Source organism: Pseudophryne corroboree, chromosome 3 (genome assembly GCF_028390025.1).
Source record: "Pseudophryne corroboree isolate aPseCor3 chromosome 3, aPseCor3.hap2, whole genome shotgun sequence".
Taxonomy (NCBI): domain Eukaryota; kingdom Metazoa; phylum Chordata; class Amphibia; order Anura; family Myobatrachidae; genus Pseudophryne; species Pseudophryne corroboree.
The window spans coordinates 3993826-4020852 of record NC_086446.1 but is presented as its reverse complement, the minus strand read 5'-3'; the positions used below and the strand labels follow the sequence as shown (position 1 = coordinate 4020852).

The 27027-nt window shown below is 43.0% G+C and overlaps 1 protein-coding gene across 1 annotated transcript in view; it reads left to right on the top strand.

Annotated features, from left to right (window-relative positions):
* The window catches only part of LOC135056710 (uncharacterized), a 114330-nt gene that overhangs the window by 81765 nt on the left and 5538 nt on the right, over positions 1 to 27027 (top strand). Inside the window, exons 13-15 of the mRNA XM_063962193.1 lie at positions 789 to 867; positions 1669 to 1766; positions 1906 to 2401. Coding sequence (XP_063818263.1) covers positions 789 to 867; positions 1669 to 1766; positions 1906 to 2401 — 673 coding nt within the window. The remainder of the gene's footprint in view (positions 1 to 788; positions 868 to 1668; positions 1767 to 1905; positions 2402 to 27027) is intronic.

The window sequence follows — 27027 nt, the reverse complement described above, 5'->3', positions numbered from 1 at the left end:
GAGAGGTGACTGCTGGGTATGGGGCATTATACAGTAACACCAGGGGACGTGTCTGGGTGATGACTGGAGAGGTGACTGACGGGAATGGGGCATTATACAGTAACAACAGGGGACGTGTCTGGGTGATGACTGGAGAGGTGACTGACGGGAATGGGGTATTATACAGTAACACAAGGGGACGTGTCTGGGTGATGACTGGAGAGGTGACTGCTGGGAATGGGACATTATACAGTAACACCAGGTGATGTGTCTGGGTGATGACTGGAGAGGTGACTGCTGGGAAGGGACATTATACAGTAACATCGGGGAATGTGCCTGGGTGATGACTGGAGAGGTGACTGCTGGGAATGGGACATTATACAGTAACACCAGGGGATGTGTCTGGGTGATGACTGGAGAGGTGACTGCTGGGAATGGGACATTATACAGTAACACCAGGGGATGCGTCTGGGTGATGACTGGAGAGGTGACTGCTGGGAATGGGACATTATACAGTAACACCAGGGGATGTGTCTGGGTGATGACTGGAGAGGTGACTGCTGGGAATGGGACATTATACAGTAACACCAGGGGACGTGTCTGGGTGATGACTGGAGAGGTGACTGCTGGGAATGGGACATTATACAGTAACACCATGGGATGTGTCTGGGTGATGACTGGAGAGGTGACTGCTGGGAATGGGGCATTATACAATAACACCAGGGAATGAGTCTGGGTGATGACTGTATCACTGTGTGTGTCAGATTTCTATAAGGTGTCAGGATGTCACTGTCTATGTCTCCATGCAGGATGGGGAGTATGTAGAGGAACACAGGGGTCTGTACAAGGACGTGATGATGGAGAATCACCGGCCCCTCACATCACTGGGTAAGAGGAGACTGTCATGTATTGTACAGGGGAGAGCAGGTATGGGGGCCCTATGGTGGTCATTCCGAGTTGTCAAAATCACATTTTATTTGTACTTTAAAAATAAGTCAGATCCAATGTTTTTTATATAGGTAGTACGCCATTGCCTATGTCTTCACTTACAAATATCATCATTTATTTCTCCTTCATCCACTAGGGGACACTGGAGTATGGCCCTCATTCCGAGTTGTTCGCTCGTTATTTTTTTCTCACAACGGAGCAATAAGTCGCTAATGCGCATGCGCAATGTCCGCACTACGACTGCGCCAAGTAAATTGGCTATGCAGTTAGGTATTTTACTCACGGCATTACGAGGTTTTTTCTTCGTTCTGGTGATCGTAATGTGATTGACAGGAAATGGGTGTTACTGGGCGGAAACAGGCCGTTTTATGGGCATGTGGGGAAAAATGCTATCGTTTCTGGGAAAAACGCGGGAGTGGCTGGAGAAACGGAGGAGTGTCTGGGTGAACGCTGGGTGTGTTTATGACGTCAAACCAGGAACGACAAGCACTAAACTGATCGCCTATGCCGAGTAAGTCTGGAGCTACTCAGAAACTGCTAAGAGGTGTGTATTCGCAATTTTGAGAATCTTTCGTTCGCAATTTTGATAAGCTAAGATTCACTCCCAGTAGGCGGCGGCTTAGCTTGTGCAAAGCTGCTAAAAGCATCTTGCGAGCGAACAACTCGGAATGACCACCTATATACACACATCACCTGATAATCACATATATACACTGTACTCAGTCACTGTGTCTCCTACAGCTAGGCCCAGTAACAGAGATACCCCAGAGAGATGTCCCCGTCCTCTGTATTCCCAGGATTGTACAGAGGAGAATCACAGGATCCCACAGGAGGTTGAGGTAGGTGGATTTAAGGTCTCACCAATATACCAACGTGACTGTCTTTTAATGATGTGTAGTGGAGCTGTGTGTTTTATACACTGATATCACACTGTTTACTCTCAATGAATTCAGACTTTATTATTTTATTGTTATTTAGAGCGAAGATCTGATGGATATTAAGGTAGAAGATACAGAGGGAGAAGAAGAGACGTATGTGACTGATATGAAGGCAGAAGATATAGAGGGAGAAGAAGAGACGTATGTGACTGATATAAAGGCAGAAGATATAGAGGGAGAAGAAGAGACGAATGTGACTGATATGAAGGCAGAAGATATAGAGGGAGAAGAAGAGACGTATGTGACTGATATAAAGAAAGAAGATATAGAGGGAGAAGAAGAGACGTATGTGACTGATATGAAGGCAGAAGATATAGAGGGAGAAGAAGAGACGTATGTGACTGATATAAAGAAAGAAGATATAGAGGGAGAAGAAGAGACGTATGTGACTGATATAAAGGCAGAAGATACAGAGGGAGAAGAAGAGACGTATGTGACTGATATAAAGAAAGAAGATATAGAGGGAGAAGAAGAGACGTATGTGAGGGGTGATCAGCAGTGTAAGGAGGAGACAACCCCTACAGATACCAGCACACGTAAGTAATAAACATGAGATGAAATGATCTGTGGTAATTAGCTTGGTTGAGGGGTGTATTGGTGCAGTAGAAAAAAAAAGGAGAAAATAGGGAGGGTCTACAAGTTTGGCGCACAGCAGCCCGTCCACTGACAAAATACCTATGTAAAAATCACCGATTTTACCAAAACAATATATAGAAGAAGCAAGTGTTGGTATTTATCTGTGTCCAGGGCGCGTAAAAAAAGAAAAAGGTAATGAAACTTAACACATCCCTTGTCAAATGGGTATATGATGTCTTCTCCAGATTATGCAGGCCTATGAGTTCTTTCGTTCAGGTGAATCTTCTCGTTATAAATGGCTCCCAGTTCATGTCAAAATGGAGAGAAATAAGAGAGAAAAGAAATGTGTAGCACCGTTTACAACAGCTAGAATCGAGAATTCCACACAATGAAAGTTTTTAAGGGCGTACCCCACTCACACAGAAACAAGTAAGTGGGTTCCCGTAAAGGTATCTTTATTGCTAGTTTTTTTCTCCAATCCCCTCAGGTTAGGTTCACGTAATTAAGCGTGCCTTTATCTCACACCACATGGGGTACTGTAAACACGTAGGGGTAGTGTCTGAGGCAATTTCAATGCGTACCCTCACTTACACAGAGCAAAGCCAGAACATTCATATAACGGTTTCTTTATATCAACAAAAATCCTCAGGTGCGTACCCCAACTCACTGAGTAAACGATGAATGACTCCTATAAAGGTTTCTTTAAATAGATTCACTGGTATCCCTTTGGTGGATCCACAAGAGGAAAAGGAACTCTTTCTCCCAAATGCCAGACCGGAGTCATGAAAAAAATCCTTCTTTCTAAAACAGGTTTTTTATTCCAGACATAGTCCAAATTCATACAAAGAAATCACCACACATGGTGACAGAAAAAATAAAAAAGTAAAAATTTAAAAGTACAATAAAAATTCCAAAGGCAAAATTTGAGATAATAATCGGCGTGATTATTCCCTTTTTCCAGAAAACTACTCACAGTACAGTCGTCCGACGCGTTTCGGTCTCGAATGGACCTTAATCATGAACAATCTGCACTGTGAGGAGTAAGCATATTTATGCTATGAACATCCAATGAATGAGTAGCCGGAAATGACATCATTAATTACAATGAAAATTAATTTTGTTTAAAAACATGATTATTCATCACACAAATTCATAATAACATATACATAAACACTAGTATCATGCATGGTGAAAAAGTACAGCAGGAAAAACACTTTAAAACATATTTTCTTCTCCATTAAAAAACGGAGCTTGGAATTCTGGGTAATGTAGTTTCCATAGTGAACTACTACATGACCATATATGGTGTTTCCACCGGATATTGTGTTGCACCGCTGCTGGTGAAACTTCCCCAGAAAATAATCCCTGAAGGTTTGTTCCGTTTGTAGCCGGAAATGACATCATTAATTACAATGAAAATTAATTTTGTTTAAAAACATGATTATTCATCACACAAATTCATAATAACATATACATAAACACTAGTATCATGCATGGTGAAAAAGTACAGCAGGAAAAACACTTTAAAACATATTTTCTTCTCCATTAAAAAACGGAGCTTGGAATTCTGGGTAATGTAGTTTCCATAGTGAACTACTACATGACCATATATGGTGTTTCCACCGGATATTGTGTTGCACCGCTGCTGGTGAAACTTCCCCAGAAAATAATCCCTGAAGGTTTGTTCCGTTTGTAGCCGGAAATGACATCATTAATTACAATGAAAATTAATATTGTTTAAAAACATGATTATTCATCACACAAATTCATAATAACATATACATAAACACTAGTATCATGCATGGTGAAAAAGTACAGCAGGAAAAACACTTTAAAACATATTTTCTTCTCCATTAAAAAACGGAGCTTGGAATTCTGGGTAATGTAGTTTCCATAGTGAACTACTACATGACCATATATGGTGTTTCCGCCGGATATTGTGTTGCACCGCTGCTGGTGAAACTTCCCCAGAAAATAATCCCTGAAGGTTTGTTCCGTTTGGAGAGACAGACGACGGAAGTGACGTATCGCCGTCTTCTATTTCCGTTTTCAGGGATTCTGGGGTTTGTAGTTTAGAAGGGGAACCGGAGCGGCCATTTCATAGGTTAGAAAGCACTCTGAAACGGTCACCATGGAAACCAGCCGTGTTTTTGGTTTCTTTTCATTCATACATATTATGGGTAGCTAATATAAACGTAAAACAAAGAGAAACAGGAATTAGTGGAAAAAATAGAAACTACAGACTTTCTAAACAGATCTGGGGTAACACTTTTATGAAAATGTTGCATTAATAGATAAAGCTCAAAGTCGCATATTAATTTAGCACATCAGTCAAGGAACCATTTAAGCTCAAAATCGCAGTTCAGACCACCTGGACTTGAGGTGTCATACATAAAAATACATTTCATTTCCGACTTAGCTAGAAATGTATTGAGGTCTTTATTCCTTCCGTTTCCTTTGACCTGTCTAATTCCATAAAAGCCTGATATTTCTGTGACCAAACAATTATGTTTGGTTTTAAAATGAGCAGACAAAGAATGGGTTAGAAGGCCTTTTTCAATGTTTCTAATGTGCTCCCCCAGGCGAACCTTTAAGGGTCTAGAGGTCCGCCCAATATAAAATAAATTACAGCTGCATTTAATAGCGTAAATGACATTTTTACTGTCACAAGTGATAAAATCTGTAATATTCACTTTTTTCTCATTTATATGGATATTTTCAATTTTGCTTTTTCCTTCACTTTTAATATGTCTACAGCCCATACAATTACCGCATCTGTAAAACCCCTGGGACACAATTCTAGACTGGGATTTCGTCGAGGGCATAGCACTGGAGACCAATTTATTTTTTAAATTGGGAGCCCTGCGGTAGATATGGATGGGTCTATTGGGGACAAGGGGTCCAATCACCGGATCCTTCTTTAGCAGACCCCAATGTCTTTTGAAAATCTTCTCGATTTCTTGATGACTTTGGTTAAACTGGGTGATGAAAGCCCATTCATATTTATTGTCTGTAGTGGTCTTTATAATATTATCTTTCAGGAGATCCTTACGTGTGGTGTTTCTTACTTCGGAATGGGCTTTTTCAATAGTGCCCTTATTGTAGCCGCATGCCCTAAATTTTTCATTCATTTCTTTTGCCTGTGCTTCAAAAATATTATCCTCCGTACAATTCCTCCTGACTCTTTTTAGTTGACTGATGGGGATAGAATCCAGCCAGTTGTTGTGGTGACAACTACTGGCTGCTATATATGACCTCGAATCAGTGGGTTTGGAGTAGGTCATGGTGTGTAACTGGCCCTCTTTGATATAGACAGTAATATCAAGGAAATTGATGGATTCCCCACTCTTTTCAAATGATAAGACAATATTCTTATCATTCGTGTTCAACAAAGTACAGAAAGAGTTAAGTGTTTCGACTCCACCTCTCCATAAAAAGAAAATATCATCAATATACCTGGCATAGGACACCAGATTCGCTCCGTAGCTATTATTTGACCAAACCGTGTTTAGTTCCCATAAACCAAGGAATAGGTTGGCATAGCTAGGAGCGAATCTGGTGCCCATAGCCGTGCCCGTTTTCTGGATGTAAAATTGATCCTGAAATAAAAAGAAATTATTATTGAGGATAAACTTAATTCCCTCTATAATCAGCTCCTTTAGATCCTTTGTATGGTTGGACTGATCCAGAAAATAAGTGACCGCCTCCACACCGTCATCATGATCGATAACGGTGTAGAGGGAACTGACATCAGCTGTCACTAGGATGTCACCTTCCTTCCACTGTACAGATTCCAACAGTTTAAGGAAATCCTTTGTATCCTTCAAGTGTGATCTATTCCTGGATACCAAGGGTTGCAGGATATAATCAATGAACTTAGACAGATTTGATGTCAGAGATTGAACTCCCGATATAATCGGCCTACCCGGGGGATCAGTAAGGCTCTTATGTACTTTTGGTAGTACGTAGATCACAGGTATAGTTGGGTCTTCTATGATAATAAATTTGGCCTCTTTGGCACTAATGGTTCCTTTCTTTTCATATTTATCTATAAGATTTCTTAACTTAATTAAGGTGGTATCGGATGGGTCGTTCCTAAGTTTTTTATACGTTTCAGTATCATTTAGCTGTCTCAGGACCTCATTTACATAGTTTGCCAGATCCATTACAACAACTCCTCCCCCTTTATCAGAGGGTTTGATTACGATCTCTTTAAGTTGTTTTAAATTTTTTAGGGCATTCCTTTCCTTAAACGTAAGGTTCTGAATTTTCTTTGGTTTTAGTTGAAGTTTTTCTAAGTCCTCAAGCACCATAACCCCAAAAGTTTCAATTAATGGCCCCTGTATATGTTTGGGGAAAAAAAGGGATTTAGGTTTAAATGGGGTGACTGCAGATGTGCTCAAAGGTGTACCAGTTGTGGCCAAGTCCTCCCTACTTGCAAAAAACTTCTTTATGGTTAATTTCCTCATGTACCGTTGTACATCTAAATATATTTCAAATGGATCGATAGGATTTGTTGGGGCATATTTTAAACCCTTACACAAAACAGAGGTTTCACTCTCTGACAGGATGTGGGAACTCAAATTGAAAATCTTTGTAGTGGGGATAGTTTTTCCTATATTTCCTATGGTGCTATTAGATACGGAATGGACATTTTCAGGGCTAATTACTATCTTTTTTGGGGATTTACGTTTTCTTTTGCATTTACCTCTATGAGGTTTATGCACACCACCCCTCTTGCCCCTCTGCGATCTTTTTAGAATTATCGGTGCCTGTTTGGGTAATGTCTGTTCTCTAAAAAATGATGATTATGTTCTGGTTCGTTCGCCCTCCTTAGTGGAGAGAAGCGGTTCCTCGATCTTACCGGAACATTCTCATCAGAAGGGTACTTGTATTTGGGGTTTCTCTGGGAAGCCCCCCTCCATTCTGGTGTTTTATCCCTATACCTTCTGTCTATCCTTCCAGATTGTGGAAATCTGGCATGGTCATAGACAGATGTATAGTCCCTTTCGTTCCTCTTAATGGGTTCCAAAGTACGGTTGTTAAACAATCTCCTCCTTTGAGGCTTTCTATACTGAAAGGTTTCATTATGCCGAGGAGGGGGATTAGTATGGCTGTCTGAAATTTCCCCTCCTTCTACCTCATGATTCTTGGATTCGATTTGTTCAGATCTATCCCTATTAAATTTCCGTAATTTTTTTTCTATGAGTTGCTTTTGTGTTCGTTTAAGTTTTGTTTCAATCTCCTTTTCCATAATTCTATATTCTTCAGACTCAGAAAAAGGAGCAGAAAGTGATTTATATTCTGCAATCTCTATTTCAAGTCTATTAAGTCCCTTTTTCCTTTCCCTGATAACCAATTTCATTAGAGACTGGGAACAATGATTAATTGTATTATCCCAATCTTTTTTGAATTCCTCACTTGCCGAAACAACCTCCCTAATGGTGATAAAACTGGATAGAAAAAAAAGGAGAAACCCTCCCTATTTTCTCCTTTTTTTTCTATCCAGTTTTATCACCATTAGGGAGGTTGTTTCATAATTGGCTGCATTGTATTGTTACAGTAATGTTTTCTTTAAGGGATGAACGTTTGAATATGTTTGAAAAAGTTTTTGGTGGGAATAAGGAACATTCAGATCTTGTTGATTTTGACCTAGAAGAAACCATGCAGAAATTAGAAAATAAGGAACATTCAGATCTTGTTGATTTTGACCTAGAAGAAACCATGCAGAAATTAGAAAATTCACTCCTAAAAGAGTGTAAAGTGTGGTGGGAGATAGCCACACTTGAAAAATATGCCTCTTTTGAATTAGTGCCACGAGGGCTTAAAATCATCAAAATCTCTTCCTTTAATACGGCAAGTGAGGAATTCAAAAAAGATTGGGATAATACAATTAATCATTGTTCCCAGTCTCTAATGAAATTGGTTATCAGGGAAAGGAAAAAGGAACTTAATAGACTTGAAATAGAGATTGCAGAATATAAATCACTTTCTGCTCCTTTTTCTGAGTCTGAAGAATATAGAATTATGGAAAAGGAGATTGAAACAAAACTTAAACGAACACAAAAGCAACTCATAGAAAAAAAATTACGGAAATTTAATAGGGATAGATCTGAACAAATCGAATCCAAGAATCATGAGGTAGAAGGAGGGGAAATTTCAGACAGCCATACTAATCCCCCTCCTCGGCATAATGAAACCTTTCAGTATAGAAAGCCTCAAAGGAGGAGATTGTTTAACAACCGTACTTTGGAACCCATTAAGAGGAACGAAAGGGACTATACATCTGTCTATGACCATGCCAGATTTCCACAATCTGGAAGGATAGACAGAAGGTATAGGGATAAAACACCAGAATGGAGGGGGGCTTCCCAGAGAAACCCCAAATACAAGTACCCTTCTGATGAGAATGTTCCGGTAAGATCGAGGAACCGCTTCTCTCCACTAAGGAGGGCGAACGAACCAGAACATAATCATCATTTTTTAGAGAACAGACATTACCCAAACAGGCACCGATAATTCTAAAAAGATCGCAGAGGGGCAAGAGGGGTGGTGTGCATAAACCTCATAGAGGTAAATGCAAAAGAAAACGTAAATCCCAAAAAAAGATAGTAATTAGCCCTGAAAATGTCCATTCCGTATCTAATAGCACCATAGGAAATATAGGAAAAACTATCCCCACTACAAAGATTTTCAATTTGAGTTCCCACATCCTGTCAGAGAGTGAAACCTCTGTTTTGTGTAAGGGTTTAAAATATGCCCCAACAAATCCTATCGATCCATTTGAAATATATTTAGATGTACAACGGTACATGAGGAAATTAACCATAAAGAAGTTTTTTGCAAGTAGGGAGGACTTGGCCACAACTGGTACACCTTTGAGCACATCTGCAGTCACCCCATTTAAACCTAAATCCCTTTTTTTCCCCAAACATATACAGGGGCCATTAATTGAAACTTTTGGGGTTATGGTGCTTGAGGACTTAGAAAAACTTCAACTAAAACCAAAGAAAATTCAGAACCTTACGTTTAAGGAAAGGAATGCCCTAAAAAATTTAAAACAACTTAAAGAGATCGTAATCAAACCCTCTGATAAAGGGGGAGGAGTTGTTGTAATGGATCTGGCAAACTATGTAAATGAGGTCCTGAGACAGCTAAATGATACTGAAACGTATAAAAAACTTAGGAACGACCCATCCGATACCACCTTAATTAAGTTAAGAAATCTTATAGATAAATATGAAAAGAAAGGAACCATTAGTGCCAAAGAGGCCAAATTTATTATCATAGAAGACCCAACTATACCTGTGATCTACGTACTACCAAAAGTACATAAGAGCCTTACTGATCCCCCGGGTAGGCCGATTATATCGGGAGTTCAATCTCTGACATCAAATCTGTCTAAGTTCATTGATTATATCCTGCAACCCTTGGTATCCAGGAATAGATCACACTTGAAGGATACAAAGGATTTCCTTAAACTGTTGGAATCTGTACAGTGGAAGGAAGGTGACATCCTAGTGACAGCTGATGTCAGTTCCCTCTACACCGTTATCGATCATGATGACGGTGTGGAGGCGGTCACTTATTTTCTGGATCAGTCCAACCATACAAAGGATCTAAAGGAGCTGATTATAGAGGGAATTAAGTTTATCCTCAATAATAATTTCTTTTTATTTCAGGATCAATTTTACATCCAGAAAACGGGCACGGCTATGGGCACCAGATTCGCTCCTAGCTATGCCAACCTATTCCTTGGTTTATGGGAACTAAACACGGTTTGGTCAAATAATAGCTACGGAGCGAATCTGGTGTCCTATGCCAGGTATATTGATGATATTTTCTTTTTATGGAGAGGTGGAGTCGAAACACTTAACTCTTTCTGTACTTTGTTGAACACGAATGATAAGAATATTGTCTTATCATTTGAAAAGAGTGGGGAATCCATCAATTTCCTTGATATTACTGTCTATATCAAAGAGGGCCAGTTACACACCATGACCTACTCCAAACCCACTGATTCGAGGTCATATATAGCAGCCAGTAGTTGTCACCACAACAACTGGCTGGATTCTATCCCCATCAGTCAACTAAAAAGAGTCAGGAGGAATTGTACGGAGGATAATATTTTTGAAGCACAGGCAAAAGAAATGAATGAAAAATTTAGGGCATGCGGCTACAATAAGGGCACTATTGAAAAAGCCCATTCCGAAGTAAGAAACACCACACGTAAGGATCTCCTGAAAGATAATATTATAAAGACCACTACAGACAATAAATATGAATGGGCTTTCATCACCCAGTTTAACCAAAGTCATCAAGAAATCGAGAAGATTTTCAAAAGACATTGAGGTCTGCTAAAGAAGGATCCGGTGATTGGACCCCTTGTCCCCAATAGACCCATCCATATCTACCGCAGGGCTCCCAATTTAAAAAATAAATTGGTCTCCAGTGCTATGCCCTCGACGAAATCCCAGTCTAGAATTGTGTCCCAGGGGTTTTACAGATGCGGTAATTGTATGGGCTGTAGACATATTAAAAGTGAAGGAAAAAGCAAAATTGAAAATATCCATATAAATGAGAAAAAAGTGAATATTACAGATTTTATCACTTGTGACAGTAAAAATGTCATTTACGCTATTAAATGCAGCTGTAATTTATTTTATATTGGGCGGACCTCTAGACCCTTAAAGGTTCGCCTGGGGGAGCACATTAGAAACATTAAAAAAGGCCTTCTAACCCATTCTTTGTCTGCTCATTTTAAAACCAAACATAATTGTTTGGTCACAGAAATATCAGGCTTTTATGGAATTAGACAGGTCAAAGGAAACGGAAGGAATAAAGACCTCAATACATTTCTAGCTAAGTCGGAAATGAAATGTATTTTTATGTATGACACCTCAAGTCCAGGTGGTCTGAACTGCGATTTTGAGCTTAAATGGTTCCTTGACTGATGTGCTAAATTAATATGCGACTTTGAGCTTTATCTATTAATGCAACATTTTCATAAAAGTGTTACCCCAGATCTGTTTAGAAAGTCTGTAGTTTCTATTTTTTCCACTAATTCCTGTTTCTCTTTGTTTTACGTTTATATTAGCTACCCATAATATGTATGAATGAAAAGAAACCAAAAACACGGCTGGTTTCCATGGTGACCGTTTCAGAGTGCTTTCTAACCTATGAAATGGCCGCTCCGGTTCCCCTTCTAAACTACAAACCCCAGAATCCCTGAAAACGGAAATAGAAGACGGCGATACGTCACTTCCGTCGTCTGTCTCTCCAAACGGAACAAACCTTCAGGGATTATTTTCTGGGGAAGTTTCACCAGCAGCGGTGCAACACAATATCCGGCGGAAACACCATATATGGTCATGTAGTAGTTCACTATGGAAACTACATTACCCAGAATTCCAAGCTCCGTTTTTTAATGGAGAAGAAAATATGTTTTAAAGTGTTTTTCCTGCTGTACTTTTTCACCATGCATGATACTAGTGTTTATGTATATGTTATTATGAATTTGTGTGATGAATAATCATGTTTTTAAACAATATTAATTTTCATTGTAATTAATGATGTCATTTCCGGCTACAAACGGAACAAACCTTCAGGGATTATTTTCTGGGGAAGTTTCACCAGCAGCGGTGCAACACAATATCCGGTGGAAACACCATATATGGTCATGTAGTAGTTCACTATGGAAACTACATTACCCAGAATTCCAAGCTCCGTTTTTTAATGGAGAAGAAAATATGTTTTAAAGTGTTTTTCCTGCTGTACTTTTTCACCATGCATGATACTAGTGTTTATGTATATGTTATTATGAATTTGTGTGATGAATAATCATGTTTTTAAACAAAATTAATTTTCATTGTAATTAATGATGTCATTTCCGGCTACTCATTCATTGGATGTTCATAGCATAAATATGCTTACTCCTCACAGTGCAGATAGTTCATGATTAAGGTCCATTCGAGACCGAAACGCGTCGGACGACTGTACTGTGAGTAGTTTTCTGGAAAAAGGGAATAATCACGCCGATTATTATCTCAAATTTTGCCTTTGGAATTTTTATTGTACTTTTAAATTTTTACTTTTTTATTTTTTCTGTCACCATGTGTGGTGATTTCTTTGTATGAATTTGGACTATGTCTGGAATAAAAAACCTGTTTTAGAAAGAAGGATTTTTTTCATGACTCTGGTCTGGCATTTGGGAGAAAGAGTTCCTTTTCCTCTTGTGGATCCACCAAAGGGATACCAGTGAATCTATTTAAAGAAACCTTTATAGGAGTCATTCATCGTTTACTGAGTGAGTTGGGGTACGCACCTGAGGATTTTTGTTGATATAAAGAAACCGTTATATGAATGTTCTGGCTTTGCTCTGTGTAAGTGAGGGTACGCATTGAAATTGCCTCAGACACTACCCCTACGTGTTTACAGTACCCCATGTGGTGTGAGATTCAGGCACGCTTAATTACGTGAACCTAACCTGAGGGGATTGGAGAAAAAAACTAGCAATAAAGATACCTTTACGGGAACCCACTTACTTGTTTCTGTGTGAGTGGGGTACGCCCTTAAAAACTTTCATTGTGTGGAATTCTCGATTCTAGCTGTTGTATTGGTGCAGTGTCTAGGTGCATAATCAGGATCCAAACACAGCTTCTTGCAGGTATATCCCAACCTTCAGCCTTCCTTGGCTTCCCAGCCTACTCACATTTAAGACTCGCTGGTCTGGCTTCGTCACAGCAACAGAAGTTCAGTCACAGAGTTTGGTGGTCTTCCCTGTCTCTTGTAGGTTTAGACACTGACCTCCTGTCTCCCAGTGGCTTCCTGGCGCACTGAGCTCTTTGACTGCCACTGCAGCCTGACTGGCTTTCCCAACCACACTTGGGCTGGATACACAGGTTGCAGCCTGTCCTGACTGCAGCAGTCTTCCAGATTGACTCCACTCTGCAGCCATTTGGTGTGCTCACACCTACCTTTTCTCCCGCAGGGTCCACAGGTTATCCACAGGATAACAATGGGATATGATGGAGCGACAGCGGATTGGCACCAAAAGATCAAAAGCTTTCTGGGCTCCCAGGATGCAACATGCCTGTCCATATATCCCACCCACTGGCTCAGGCAAATCAGTGTTTTGTTTGGTGCGACAGGAGCTGGACCATGGTCAGAGAGCTGCTGGATTGTTAGCAGCCCCAAGCTTTCTTGTTTTATTTTTATAGTCTTACTATGTTTTGAGTGATCTTACTAAACAGCGTCTTATACGCATATTGGAAAGAGTCGCTCCCACAACTCTCCGCCGGGTCACGACATCACTTACCCACGAGTACAGTGCTGTTTCGGCGGGCGTCTGTGTTGGATATACTAGCAGGTCCATCAGACATTACCGGGCTGTCGCCGGAGCACGGGGAGAAGGTAAGGCATCGGTTCCGTGTAGCATGCATCGATTACGGACAGAGCCGCACTGTTTTGGGAGGAGACCACCAAACAGTAGCTGACGTTGATGTCAGCAGTTGGGAGTCAGATGGTCTCCTGGTCTCCCCCCACCCACCCCGCCCGGTTCATGACCGGTTTCCGCTGAGTCTGCCGCCATGAACTGTTTCCTCGCTTCCATCTCAGACACTACCAGAGGGGACTCTGTCGCAGCACAGGCCGCTGCGTCGGTGTTCACTAAGCGCTACCACGAAAGATCTGGTCGCAACATAGGCTCGACTGTGTGACCATTGCGCCTGTGTTCACTGAACGTTACCATGAGGAAACTTGGTCGCAGCATAGGCGGCTGTGTGACCGGTGCGTCTGTGTTCACTGAGTGTCTGTGTTCACTATAGGTTCACGGGGCGAGTGTGTACACTATTAGCGTCTGGATCCACTTAGCGTTCACTAACATAATTGATCGATCCTGGAAGCAGGGTGTGTCTCCCTGTATCCCACTCTCCTGAGCCGGGTGATACAGCGCTAAGGGCCTAATTCATACCTGATCGCTCGCTAGGGGCTTTTGTAGTCCTGCGTTCACAAAGTCACGCGCCCATAGGGGAGTGTATTTTTGCTTTGCAAGTGTGCAAATGCATGTGTAGCAGTGCAGTACAAACAGATTTTGTGCAGTTTCTGAGTAGCCCAGGACTTACTCAGCCTCTGCGATCACATCAGCTTGTGCGGTACCGGACTTGACGTCAGAAACTTTCCCTGCAAATGCTTGGACACACCTGCATTTTTCCAAACACTCAAAGAAAACAGTAATTTGCCACCCACATACGCCTTCCTGTCAATCTCCTTGTGAACGCCCGTGTGAAAGGATAGTTTGCACAAACCCATCGCTGAGTGGCGTTCCGCTTTGTACCCGTTCAACATGCCAACACATTGCGGTGCATGCGCAGTTTAGACCTGATCGCCCGCTGTACAAAAACGCAGCCTAGCAATCAAGTCTGAATTAGGCCCTTTGTCTCTATCTACCTATGAGTATGAATGGTTGGATAAGTGCCGAATGCATATAAGTCTGTAAACTATTGCTGCTGTTTCTTTTGCTGTGCGACTATGTTTAAAACTCCTATATAAGGTAATGCAGTAATATGTGTCTCCTACATACTTGAAATGTATTTTATAGTTGATGATGTGCTCATACTGCTTTTTATACTAATGTATAACTTGTGACTGATACCTATTGTGATTGCTAACTTTACTATACTTCTGTCAGTTTTCTGTGTATTCCGATCCTCAGTGCTGGTGCAAAGCAGGGTAGGGTTAGATTGTGTGTCACTTTAACAAAATTTTAGGTGATTACAGTCACAAATTGTGTAGTTAACACTGTACAGGTGTGTGATTATTTATCATGTCTAAGAGCTGAAAGGGTGAGGAAAATACACTCACAGCAGCGTCGACACTCATGTCATGTTTTCTTGCAGAGATGGGTTAACCTCTCAGGATCTGGTTCAGAATGATTTGTATACAAATTGTTTTAGCTTTCACCAAAGCCTCTTAAATAATCTAAGGCAGGCACAGGTGCAAGTGGATCCCCCCCATGGGCTACTTTTGCACAGACATTATCCAGTATAGCTGAGCGGATAATGCCAACTTCTGTACCAGGGATAGGTTACGGGAGGCGGTCGTTAGGTCGACAAGCAATAGGTCAACATACATTGGGTCAACCACTGAAGGTCGACATGGTCACTAGGTCTACATGTACTAGGTCAGCATGCAAAAAAGTTGACATGGGGTTTTCACAATTTTTTTCACCTTTTTCATACTTAACGATCCACGTGGACTACAATTGGGAACAGTAACCTTGCCCGAAGCAGGGCGAGCATAGCGGTGCACTAATTGGGGTTCCTCGTCACTTTATGAGGAAAACGGAAAAAAACTCATGTTGACCTTTTTCCATGTCGATCTAGTGACCATGTCAACCTAATGCATGTCGACCTTCAGTGGTCGACCTAATGTATGTCGACCCAATGAACCACACCCTAGGTTACACTATTAACCCTTACATGCAGCATTCCACCTGGCGTTTATTACATCCAGCAGGGGAAGCAGCAGCCTCTCAACAAACAGTCTGAAAGGGCAATGGTAAGTAAATCGCATAGACCTGAAACAACATCTTCACAGTCTACACCTGTTTCAGATGAGGATTCGTCAGAGGATGAAGACTCATCACTCTCCGGTTCTGCATACAGAGACGAGGAGGAAGGCGTCAGCTCAGTGGAAATACCTGAGCTAATTAGTGCTATGAAAGCCATTCTATTCTTAGAGGAGGCAGCAGTGCCTGTGTTAAATTCTAAGGCACCTGTGTTTAAACATCCCAAAACAGGTAGGACTGAGTTCCCTGGGCAAGAACAGCTGACGGAAATTATACAAGAGGCTTGGGTTATGCCCAGTAAGAAAAACTTAAGAATTCAAATTATCCTCTTCCAGCTGGGGACCATTTAAAAAGAGAGGTGGCTCCTAAAGTAGATAGGCATGCCGTTCAATTGGTGCGAAAATCTACATTACCTCTGCCTTCAACATCATTAAATGATGTCACGGATAGGAGAGTTGATGGTTTTCTAAAAAAATGTTTTCCATGTCTGGGGCAATCATAAGACCAGCCATGGCTTTAGCCTGGATGGGGAAGGCAGTTGCTGCCTGGGCTGATGCATTGGAGTAAGATCTTCCAATGACATCTAGAGAACAAGAATGCCATATTGCACATATAAAACAGGCGGCGATGTTTATGGAAGAAGCAGCCTTGGATATGGGTACAATTGCCTCTCAAGCATCAGCCTCAGCAGGAGCTGCTCACAAAGCGGTTTGGCGACGTACATGGAAGCTGATTCAGAATCCAAGAAGGTTCTGGGGTCTTTGCCTTTTACTAGAGATATTCTTTTTGGTAAAGAATTAACCAGTATTTTGGAGTCCGAAGCAGATTCCAAGAAAGTGAAGTTTCCTTCCACATACAGATTCAAGCCTAGATTTCCAGCTTTCGGCCCTTTCGGTTACAAGGAAAAGGTGTTGGCAAACAGTCCCAATACAACAAGTCTGGTAAGACTAAAAAGCATTGAGCTACCAGAGGATTGGCTTCTAAAACAGAAGATAAGCCATCAGCCTGATGGTGCGAGCCTCCACCTGGGGGATCTCAGGGTGGGAGGCAAACTTCTTCAATTTACACAGATCTGGCAGCAGTCTACAACAGATGCCTGAGTGCAAGAAGTGGTATCGCACAGTTATGAGTTTGGTTTCAAGAAAAACCCTCCTCAAAGGTTTTCTTGTACCAGCCCGTCTTTGAAAGAGACGAGGACTAAGGCTTTGCAAGAGGCAGTTCAGAAATTGCTTCAGTCAGGAGTAATCATTCCAGTTCCTCCTGCACAACTAGGACAGGGATTCTACTCCAGCCTGTTTCTAGTCCAGAAGCCAAAAGGGTCGTTTCGGCCCACACTCAATCTAAAAGTGCTGAACAAGTACATTTGGGTGCCTTGGTTTCATATGTTGCCTTTTAAGGAGGTCAGCTTCGTGTGACACAAGGAACTGCCAGATTCTGTAACACAAGTCTCTTTACTTATACTTCCTGGTGATTGGTGAACAGATTCAGGTGATTCAGAGAGTCTCAGGATGGCACAGGATTGGATAGCTCCAGGTCAGGTGATCAGACCCTGTCATGTTAATACTCTAGGTTAGGCTCTGATGTGGAGTGAGGCCTAGCAGGCAGAAAAAACACTGAAGCCTGAACTTCTGCAAATGAACAGAGGATGCTGACTTTTACGACTACTCCAGAATGAACACAGTGAAGAATCAAAATGCTGCACACAGCTGATTACTGATTATTTAGAGGAATTCCTACTCAGGTGGCTAATCAAGGTAAGCAAACACAGATTTGCAGTGTTCCTGGTGAGCTGAACAGATGCAAGTTACAGGATACGCTGAGGTAAGCCTCAGAATATAAGAAATACAGTCAGGATCATGACACTTTGCAACATCTGATCCCTACCAAATGGAATGGTTTTCATCAGACAAAAACGCAGACGATGGACCTTACTCTGGAAGTAAGGAGGTCATTAGCCTGGTGGCTAGAGACATCCCATCTGGACAAAGAGAGACCCTTTTGGATATCCGATTGGGAAAGTCTGACAACAGATGCCAGTCTTCAGGGCTGGGGAACGATGTCAGGAAGGATTTGTTTCAGGGGCAGTGGACCAAGGAAAAAAGTTGCCTGCCAATAACTATATTGGATCTCCGGGATTATATATATATATATATATATATATATATATATATTGTAACACTGTAGGGGTGCAAGGTGCCTCTTCCTAGGGAATATGGCAGCACGCAGCAGCTGAGGAATAACACAAGTCCAGTTTCTGGTACAACTGACCCCGGCCAGTTTTATTGAAACAGAAAATAAAACAAACCCCAAAATAAAAATACCTTGCCTGTCCGGCACTAACTAAACATAAGATATTCCTAACTGTCACTAAACAAAACACAGAGTTCTTCAGTACATACTGTATAGCTCACTTGCATCAGAAAGCGTGTCTCTCACACACAGATCCTGCAGCCTTCCCAGGCAGTCTGCCCATACTAATCAGGTTAGAAGCACTATAACACTCTTACACAGCTGAAACCCTGATTAGCCCTCTGTGAGGCCAAAGACCCGAACTGGGCCCAATGTCTAGAACTCTCCTTATCTCTCTCTCAGAGCCTTTACCCAGATTTTACAGCAAACTGAAAAGGTTCAGACAAAACAAAAAGCATTTTTCCTAGAAGTTAACATTTTCTAAAACATGTAAGACAAGAACCTGGGACAAATATACCTGCCCTCAAACACTATCCCAGTGTTCTTGTCACAATATATATATATATATATATATATATATATATATATTCACTGATTCCGGCCAAGGACATCCTTCAGGTGAAACCAGTTCAGATCCGCTCGGATAATGCAATGGCAGTAGCGTACCTCAACCATCAGGGAGGAACTCACAGCCAGAAAGCAAAGAACGAGGTAAGTCACATACCCTTGTCTTGTCCGCAGTGTTTGTTCCAGGAGTCCTAAACTGGGAAGCCGACTTTCTCAGTCGACACGCCATTCAGGGAAGCAAATGGGCTCTACAACCAGAGGTCTTCCAGACTCTAGTGAACAAATGGGGATTGCCAGGGAGAGATCTCATGGCATCCCGTCTGAACAACTATTTTCTCGCATAGGGTTCAAGAACAAAGGATCCCAGAGCGATCTTTGTGGACGCCTTATCGATGAGATGGAATTTCCATCTATCTTATGTGTTTCCTCTAATCTCCCTATTATGCAGGGTGGTGAAAAAGATAAAGCAAGGAAAGGGTGCCGAGATATTAAAAGCTCTGGCTTAGCCCAGAAGTCATTGGTATACAGATCTGCAGAGGATGTCGATGGATGCTCCATTGCTGCTCCCTCAACGTCTAGCTCTACTGACGCAGTGTCCTTGTTATCACAGACATCTGGATCGACTGTCTTTGATGGCGTGGCTCTTGAAACCTCTATCCTGAAGTCAAGAGGATTCTCACAACAGGTAAATCAAACCATGCTCAGAGCAAGGAACCCTCCTCATCTTGTATTTATCACCGAATATGGCAGGCCTATATTCATTGGTGTTTTGAACGGAAAATGGACCCTACGTCTTTCAGAGTTTCCAGGGTCTTAGCATTCCTTCAGGCAGGAATTAATAAATGTTTGAAGGTGGCTTCCTTGAGAGTGCAAGTGTCGGCATTGAGTGTATGGTTCCAAAAGAAAATTGCCAACTTTCAGAATGTGCGTAATTTTCCAGGGAAGGCTGCGCATTCAACCTCCGTTTGTTCCACCTACAGTGCTGTGGGACTTATGTTTAGTCCTGAAAGCCCTTCAAGTTTCCCCATTTGAGCCTCTTAATTAAGTGGATCTTAAATGGTTAACAGCTAAAGTTCTCTATCTACGCCATGGCATCAGCTAGAAGAGTGTCAGATTTAGGGGCATTGTCATGTCGTTCCCCATTTCTGATTTTTTTTATCCAGATAAAGCAGTTCTCAGAAAAACAAAGCGCTAGATGAACAATGCTGGAGAGGAAAGATGCAGAGGGGAAAGAAGCAGCAAGAAATAGAATATAACAATAAAAAAATAAAAATGTTTAAGCTCTTTTGTGATAAATTGCTGTTTGGTAAGGGCAAAAAAAGGCGAAGGAGTCCTTTATTATAGATCTTACACCGCCTTAATTGAATACTAAACTATCCCTAGTTCTAACCTTTATGCTCCGTTTGTTCTCTGACCGGAGCTTGTTATTAGCCGTAACGCTCCTTTCAGCGGCTCAGTGCAGCGGCTCAGTACGGCAGGTCTTCTTACGGCTTTGCGTGCCGGAGCCGGGTGCTTGTATTAGCGGCTTCTCAGATGCTCAGTGCGGCGGGTCTCCTTATGGCTTGGCGTGCCCAATGTCTTTATTTCCTCCCAAAACAGCTGTAAAACGGCCCAACGCGTTTCGTGCATGCGCACTTAGTCATGGGATTGCTGCATGGATGGATATTCTGCGACTGTGTAGCAATTTTTGAACCCTCATCTGTAGTGAGGTTATTTTGTTCAGAGGTAGAAAGATTCTCTGAAGACTGGTGTCCAGCACAGCTCCCAGATGTGTCATCCATTGCAACGGGACTAAGGAGGACTTTGCCTAATTTATGAGCCAGTCGTGAGCCTGCAAACAGGCTATTGTCTCTTGGAGATGCGTAACAGAGTTTCCTGAGACTGAGCCAGGATCAACAAGTCGTCCAAATATGGGAAAATCCTTGTTCCCTGATGACAAAGTTGAGCTGCCATGACCACCATAATCTTGGTATATACCCTTGGAGCTGTAGCCAGTCCAGTTGGTAGGGCCTGGAACTGTAAATGCTGTTGTAGGATAGCAAACCTGAGATAGAACTAATGGGAAGGTGCTATAGATACATAGAGGTAAGCATCCTGGATATCCAGGGACACCATGAAGTCTCCCGGCTCCATTGCCAGGACAATAGACCGTAGAGTTTCCATACGGAACCGATGCTTCCAGATGTATTTGTTCAGAGTCTTGAAATTGAGAATGGGTCGGTAGGATCCATTTGGTTTCTGAACTAGAAACAGGTTGGAATAGAAACCTGGTCCCCTTTGTGCAGTAGGAACCGGCATTATCACTCCTGACTGCAGTCATTTTTGCACTGCCACTTGTAGAGCCAGGGCCTTCGATTCCATTGGAGACTGGTACAACAAAACCTTTGAGAAAGATTCTTCCTTAAGGAAAAAGCTTAACCACAAGACACTGCTTCTTGCACCCAGGTATCTGTGGTGGAATTTTTCCAAACCTGTGCAAAAAGAAGTCCGCTCCAACCCTGGGGTCCCCCAGGTGCAGGCCCATGCCATCAAACTGACAGCTTGTCTTCTGGTTTAGAATCTGGGCATCTGGTTGACCATGTCTGTTTACCTTGTCCATTCCTGTTCCTAGCCTTACCAGAAAATGTCTGGCTGAGACTGTTTGCTGTAAGCCTTTCCTTTAGCTTTACCCTGGACCCAAAAGGGCCAGAAAGTCAGAAACTTGCGTTTAGTCTTGTATGTGATGGGAACCTTCATCTTTTTGGAGTCTGCTTCAGACACAAGAATATTATCTAATTCTGTACAAATATTTTCAACAAAAGGCAAAGATTCCAGAACCTTCTTGGATTCTGAGTCAGCCTTTCATGCACATAGCCAAATAGCTCTGCGAGCTGCTACTGAGTAAGCTACAGCCTGGCAAGCTACTATACTGATATCCAGGGCAGCTTCTTCCATAAAAGCAGCTGCCTGCTTTATACATGTAATATGGGATAACTGTTTTCTCGTAGCTGTTGAAACATCATCTTTCATCACTTCTGCCCAGCCTGCTACTACTTTAGTCACCCAGGCTGTGGCCATAGTTGGGCTAGTCACTGCCCCTGCTAAGGAAAAAACAGTCTTTAAATACCCCTAAATCCCTCTTTCAGTCCCATTGTTTAATGATGTTGAAGGCAGAGGTAATGTAGATTTGCACACAAGTTGAACTATCGGGGTAATTACAAGTTGATCGCAGCAGGAAAGTTTTTAGCAGTTGGGCAAAACCATGTGCACTGCAGGGGGGGGGCAGATATAACATGTGCAGAGAGAGTTAAATTTGGTTGTGGTGAGTTCAATCTGCAATCTAAATTGCAGTGTAAAAATAAAGCAACCAGTATTTACCCTGCACAGAAACAAAATAACCCACCCAAATCTAAATCTCTCTGCAAATGTTATATCTGCCCCCCCTGCAGTGCACATGGTTTTGCCCAACTGCTAAAAACTTTCCTGCTGCGATCAACTTGGAATTACCCCCTATATGCGCATCTAATTTGGGAGGAACCTCCCTTTTTAAACAGTCCACAGTAGGAAAGGAGAAAAAGAACCCACTATTTGGGAATCTTACATTTCTTTCTGGGTGTAACCCAAGCCTCCTGCATGATTTCCTTCAGTTGTTCTGAATTAGGAAACTCTGCTCTCTCTTACATCCTAGCGGATGCTGGGGTCCATTTAGTACCAAGGGGTATAGATGGGTCCTTTGGGAGCCACTGGCACTTTAAGAGTTTAATAGTGTGGGCTGGCTCCTCCCTCTATGCTCCTCCTACCAGACTCGGTTTAGAAAATGTACCCAGAGAAGCCGGTCACAGCTAGGGGAGCTCTTAGGAGTTTTTCTAGTTTTATTATTGTCTGAGTTTGTTAGGTTACAGGAAGGCTGCTGGTAACAGCCTCCCTGCTTCGTGGGACTTAGGGGGAAGTAGGAACCAACTTCTTGAGGAGTAAATGGTTCTCTACTCCGCTGACAGGACACTGAGCTCCCGAGGGTGCTGATCGCAAGCCCACGAGGCGACCGCTCACTCCCACAGCACGGCCGCCACCCCCTAACAGAGCCAGAAGAAAGAAGAGTGGTGAGTACAGCACCGGCATCCCGGTTAGCAAGTTGCCGGCGGGTATGGCAGCACAAGGGTGAGAGTGCATCTCTGACAGGCAGCGCTCCGGGGCGTCCTGAGTCAGCGCGATATTCCTTACACTGGTCATGCAGCAACAGGGGCTAATCCCCCTGTTAACACTAAAATCCTCAGGCCAGTTTAAATTATTTGTGCGGGAAACCATGCACCATTACAAGGGGCGGGGCTTCCTCAGAGCGGATCCAGCACTCACCAGCGTCCTTATCGCCCTGCAGATCATAGGAACTAGGACGCTGACAGGGAGCGCTGCCCTCCACATCACTCCAGCTATACCTCTGCGGTACCAGGGTGTTATAGACAAGGGGGTGGGTGTTATATATGTACTAACTACCCTATTAAGGTTAGTTAGTCAGCGACAGGCTTTTATGATGATAACTGCCTACAGGGGCGCTGTGTGGCTGGCTCCTTATACTCTTTGACTCTCTGAAGGTACTCTGGGGGAAACTGTGTCTGACATTTTCCTGTGTGTGTGTGCGTGTGTGTGTAAATGTGTATATCCACATTACCATGTCTAGGAACTCTGTTTCTTGTGCTGCAGAATGTGTATCTTCTCCTGAGGAGTCTATTCCATGTACTCAGGACTGCAATGTGCTGTCTCAGCCTTCTGAATCCAAACCCCCATGAGTGGATTCTTTAAGGGGAATGATATCCCAGATTTCAACAAGGATGTCACATACTGAGAAAGAGACGCAGTTTTTGAGACAATCTGTGGAGTGTTTGAAGTATTCAGCTCCCACTACTTCATCTAAAACCCCACCTACATACCCCCAAAAACGTACACTTGCCCAGATAATGCAAGCTGACCCTGATACCGACTCCGATACAGGGGACGGTGATGGGGATATGCAGGGGGTGATGCATCCCTTGCTAAAGGGGTGCAGCTAATGATTGAATCCATTAGGGATGTTTTGCATATTCCTGAGAAGGTACCTGAACAATCAGAGGAATCTTATTTTACAGTAAATAAGAAATCCTCGCTTACCTTCCCTGCTTCTAAGGAGTTAAACTCCTTGTTTGAAAAATCCTGGCAAAACCCAGATAAAAAATTCAAGATCCCTAAAAGAATTCTCATTGCTTTCCCTTTCCCTGAAGAGGATAGGAAGAAGTGGGAAAACCCACCTATAGTAGACGCTTCTGTATCGAGGCTGTCTAAAAAGGTGATTTCAACTGTCTTAAAGGAGCCGGCTGACCGCAAGATTGAGACTACGCTCAAACTACTATACACTGCTACAGGCGTGGCGTTAAGGCCCACTATTGCTTGTGCGTGGATTTCTAAAGCCATAGTAAAGTGGTCAGGCACCTTACTAGAGGACTTAGATACTATGGATAGGAGTGACAGTGACTTGTTTTTACGTCACATACAGGATTCTGCAGGTTTCATGGTGGAGGCCATGAAGGACATCGGCCTGCTTAATGCAAGGGCTACTTCCATGGCAGTTTTAGCACGCAGGGGACTCTTGCTACGCCAATGGACCGCGGACGCAGAATAAAAAAAAAAGTGTGAAGAACCTGCCCTTCACAGGTCAGGCACTATTTAACGATGCGTTGATCTGCAGAGTGACTGCGGGTAAGTCAACATTTCTTCCCTCCGCAGCAGCCCCGGCTAGGAAATCTTAACCTACGCCTACACTGCAGTCCTTTCGGACCGCAAAATGTAAACATCCAAACCCCCTCCCACCTTCTTTAGGGGAGGTCAGGGATAATCCAAAAAGCCTGCACCAACAGGTTCCCAGGAACAGAAACCAGGTTCTGCTTCCTCCAAATCTTCAGCATGATGGTGGACCCTCCCAGCCTGTAGATCGGGCAGGTGGGGGCGAGACTAAAAGACTTCAGTCACGTCTGGGCGTCATCATACCTAGACACCTGGGTGACTGATATTGTTACCTTAGGGGTACAGACTGGAGTTTCAAGAACTCCCACCTCACAGATTCTTCAAATCAGGCGTACCAACTTCGCTGACAGAAAGTGATATCCTACAGGAAGCCATTAAAAAATTGGTACAAACAAATGTAATTGTTCCAGTTCCACCTCTCTAAAAAACCAAGGTTTATTACTCAAACCTGTTTGTGGTACCAAAAACTGGATGGTTCGGTAAGGCCTAAAACGGTAAGTCGTTGAACCCCTACTTGAGGGTTTTCCAATTCAAGATGGAGTCTCTGAGAGCGGTGATCTCAGGTCTGGAGGAGGGGGAATTCCTAGTATCCCTGGATATTAAGGATGCGTACCTTCACATTACGATCTGGCCGCCTCACCAGGCCTATCTACGGTTTGCACTACAAGACTGTCACTATCAGTTCCAGACATTACCATTTGGCCTCTCCACAGCACCGAGGGTATTCACCAAGGTCATAGCGGCGATGATGTTCCTCCTACGCAAACAGGGAGTGAACATAAATTCAATTTCTGGACGTTCGGATGATAAAGGCATCTTCCAAGGAGAAGCTGTTGCACTCTCAACTACTCCAGGATCATGGGTGGATCCTAAACCTTCCAAAGTCTCATTTGGAACCGACAAGGAGACTGCCCTTCCTGGGAATGATACTCGACACGGAAGAGCAGCAGGTGTTTCTGCCTGTGGAGAAAGCGTTAGTGATCCAATCAATGGTCCGGGATGTCTTGAAAACTCCCAGGGTGTTGGTTCATCTGTGCATTCGCCTTCTGGGAAAGATGGTAGCCTCCTACGAGGCTCTACAGTACAGAAGGTTCCATGCACAGTTCTTCCAGCTAGATCTCCTGGACAAGTGATCAGGATCACATCTTCACATGCACCAGCGGATACGCCTGTCCTCAAAAGCCAGAATTTCACTCCTCTGGTGGCTGCAAACTTCTCACCTACTCGAGGGCCGCAGGTTTGGGATTCAGAATTGGATTCTTCTAACCACGGATGCAAGCCTCAGAGGTTGGGGAGCAGTCACGCAGGGGGAAAATTTCAAAGGAAAGTGGTCAAGTCAGGAATCTCTCCTTCCAATAAACATTCTGGAACTAATGGCCATGTACAACGGCCTTCTACAAGCGGCGCACCTTCTACAAGATTAAGACGTTCGGGTTCAGTCGGACAACATCACAGCGGTGTCCTATATAAACAGGCAGGGCGGAACGAAGAGCAGGGCTACGATGTCAAATAGGTAACAAGAATCCTCATCTGGGCAGGAAGGCACGCACTGTCAGCAATCTTCATTCCGGGAGTGGACAACTGGGAAGCAGGCTTCCTCAGCAGACACGATCTCCATCCAGGAGAATGGGGCCTCCACACGGAGGTGTTCACAGATGTATCAAGCCGATGGGGTGTACCTCAGATAGACTTGATGGCCTCTCGTCTCAACAAGAAGCTTCGGAGGTACTGTTCCAGGTCACGAGCAGTTGTAGTGGATCCCCTGGTAACTCCGTGGGTGTTCCAGTCGATGTACGTGTTCCCTCCACTTCCACTCATCCCAAGGATTCTCAAACTTCTAAAAAGAACAAGAGTTCAGGTGATCCTCATTGCTCCTGACTGGTCCATAAGGGCTTGGTTCAACTGGGACGTTTTCTCCTCTTTCTGCAAGAAGGTGCGGATGTGGGCCTACGCTTGGGCTCCATCAAGGTCCAGATTTCGGCCTTGTCCATTTTCTTCCAGAAACAATTTGCTGCTCTCCAAGGTTCTGACAGTCTTGAAGGGAGTTCTGCACAACCAACCACCCTTTGTTCCTCCTACGGCACCTTGGGATCTAAATGTGGTGCTGTAGTTTCTGCAATCAGACTGGTTCGAACCTTTACAGGAGGTAGACGTTAAGTTTCTTACTTGGAAGGCAGTCACACTGTTGGCATTGGCATCTGCTAGACGTGTGTCTGATGTGGAGGCATTATCGCACAAGAGCTACTTGATTTTCCAAGATAGAGCTGAGCTCAGAATGCGTCAGCAATTTCTTCCAAAGGTTGTGTCGGCTTTTCATATCAACCAGCCTATTGTGCCAGTGGCTACTGACACCTTGATTACCTCAAAGTTCCTGGATGTTGTGAGGGCTTTGAAAATATATGTGAAGAGAACTGCTCGTCACAGGAAGTCAGACTCGCTATTTGTCCTCTATGATCCCAACAAGATTAGGTGTCCTGCTTCTAAGCAGACAATTTCTCGCTGGATCATGCC